At 60.4% G+C, this 618-nt stretch overlaps 1 protein-coding gene across 1 annotated transcript in view; it reads left to right on the forward strand.

Moving 5' to 3' along the window:
* The first annotated feature begins 47 nt into the window (after positions 1-47).
* The window catches only part of WNT2 (Wnt family member 2), a 15131-nt gene continuing 14560 nt past the window's right edge, over positions 48-618 (forward strand). Inside the window, 1 exon segment of the mRNA XM_031552129.1 lies at positions 48-610. Within this exon segment, the coding sequence (XP_031407989.1) occupies positions 560-610 (51 nt within the window). The 5' untranslated portion in view covers positions 48-559.

The following is a 618-nucleotide window of genomic DNA, read 5'->3' on the forward strand; positions in this document are numbered from 1 at the left end:
CCGTAGCCGCACCGTGTCCGTACGGGCGCTGCTGCTGGGGAAGGCTTTTTGTGGTGCCGCTGAAATGTCACTCTTGGAAGTCGCGGCTTATAGATTTCGCGATCGTGCGACATAATGAAAATCCGCGGAAAGGACGTTTTCCTGTGTTTGGTCCCTTCAGGAGACACCTATCGCGGTTTGGGTTTGATAAAAGGCACTTTCGGAGCATTTCAGAGCTTAATCGGGAACATCTGGGTGCAGATGATGTAATTTAATTTCTGGCCGGGCGGTTCTTTAACTCTGAACTCCTGAAGTTATTGAACAAAACACAGTCCGGGAGGTTTTTAAAGGTTTTCTCCCCCAAAAGTGGGTGCGGAGCCGGGGTCGGAGTCGGGGGGAGCAGAGCGAAGCAGCCCTTCCCAAGCGCGGCCCCTCCCCGGCGCTTTGCCGCGCGGTCCCTTCCGCATCCCTTCTCCATCCCGTCCCCATCCCTCCCCGCGCCCCTCCCGATGTCCCCGTGCACGCAGGGCTCCGGCCGGGTGCTCCCGTCGCTGCCCCTCCCGTTGCCTCCCGCAGGTACATGGGGGCCGTGGGCTCGTCGCGGGTGATGTGCGACAACGTGCCGGGGCTGGTGAGCCG

Source organism: Meleagris gallopavo, chromosome 1 (assembly GCF_000146605.3).
Source record: "Meleagris gallopavo isolate NT-WF06-2002-E0010 breed Aviagen turkey brand Nicholas breeding stock chromosome 1, Turkey_5.1, whole genome shotgun sequence".
In the NCBI taxonomy this organism is placed as follows: domain Eukaryota; kingdom Metazoa; phylum Chordata; class Aves; order Galliformes; family Phasianidae; genus Meleagris; species Meleagris gallopavo.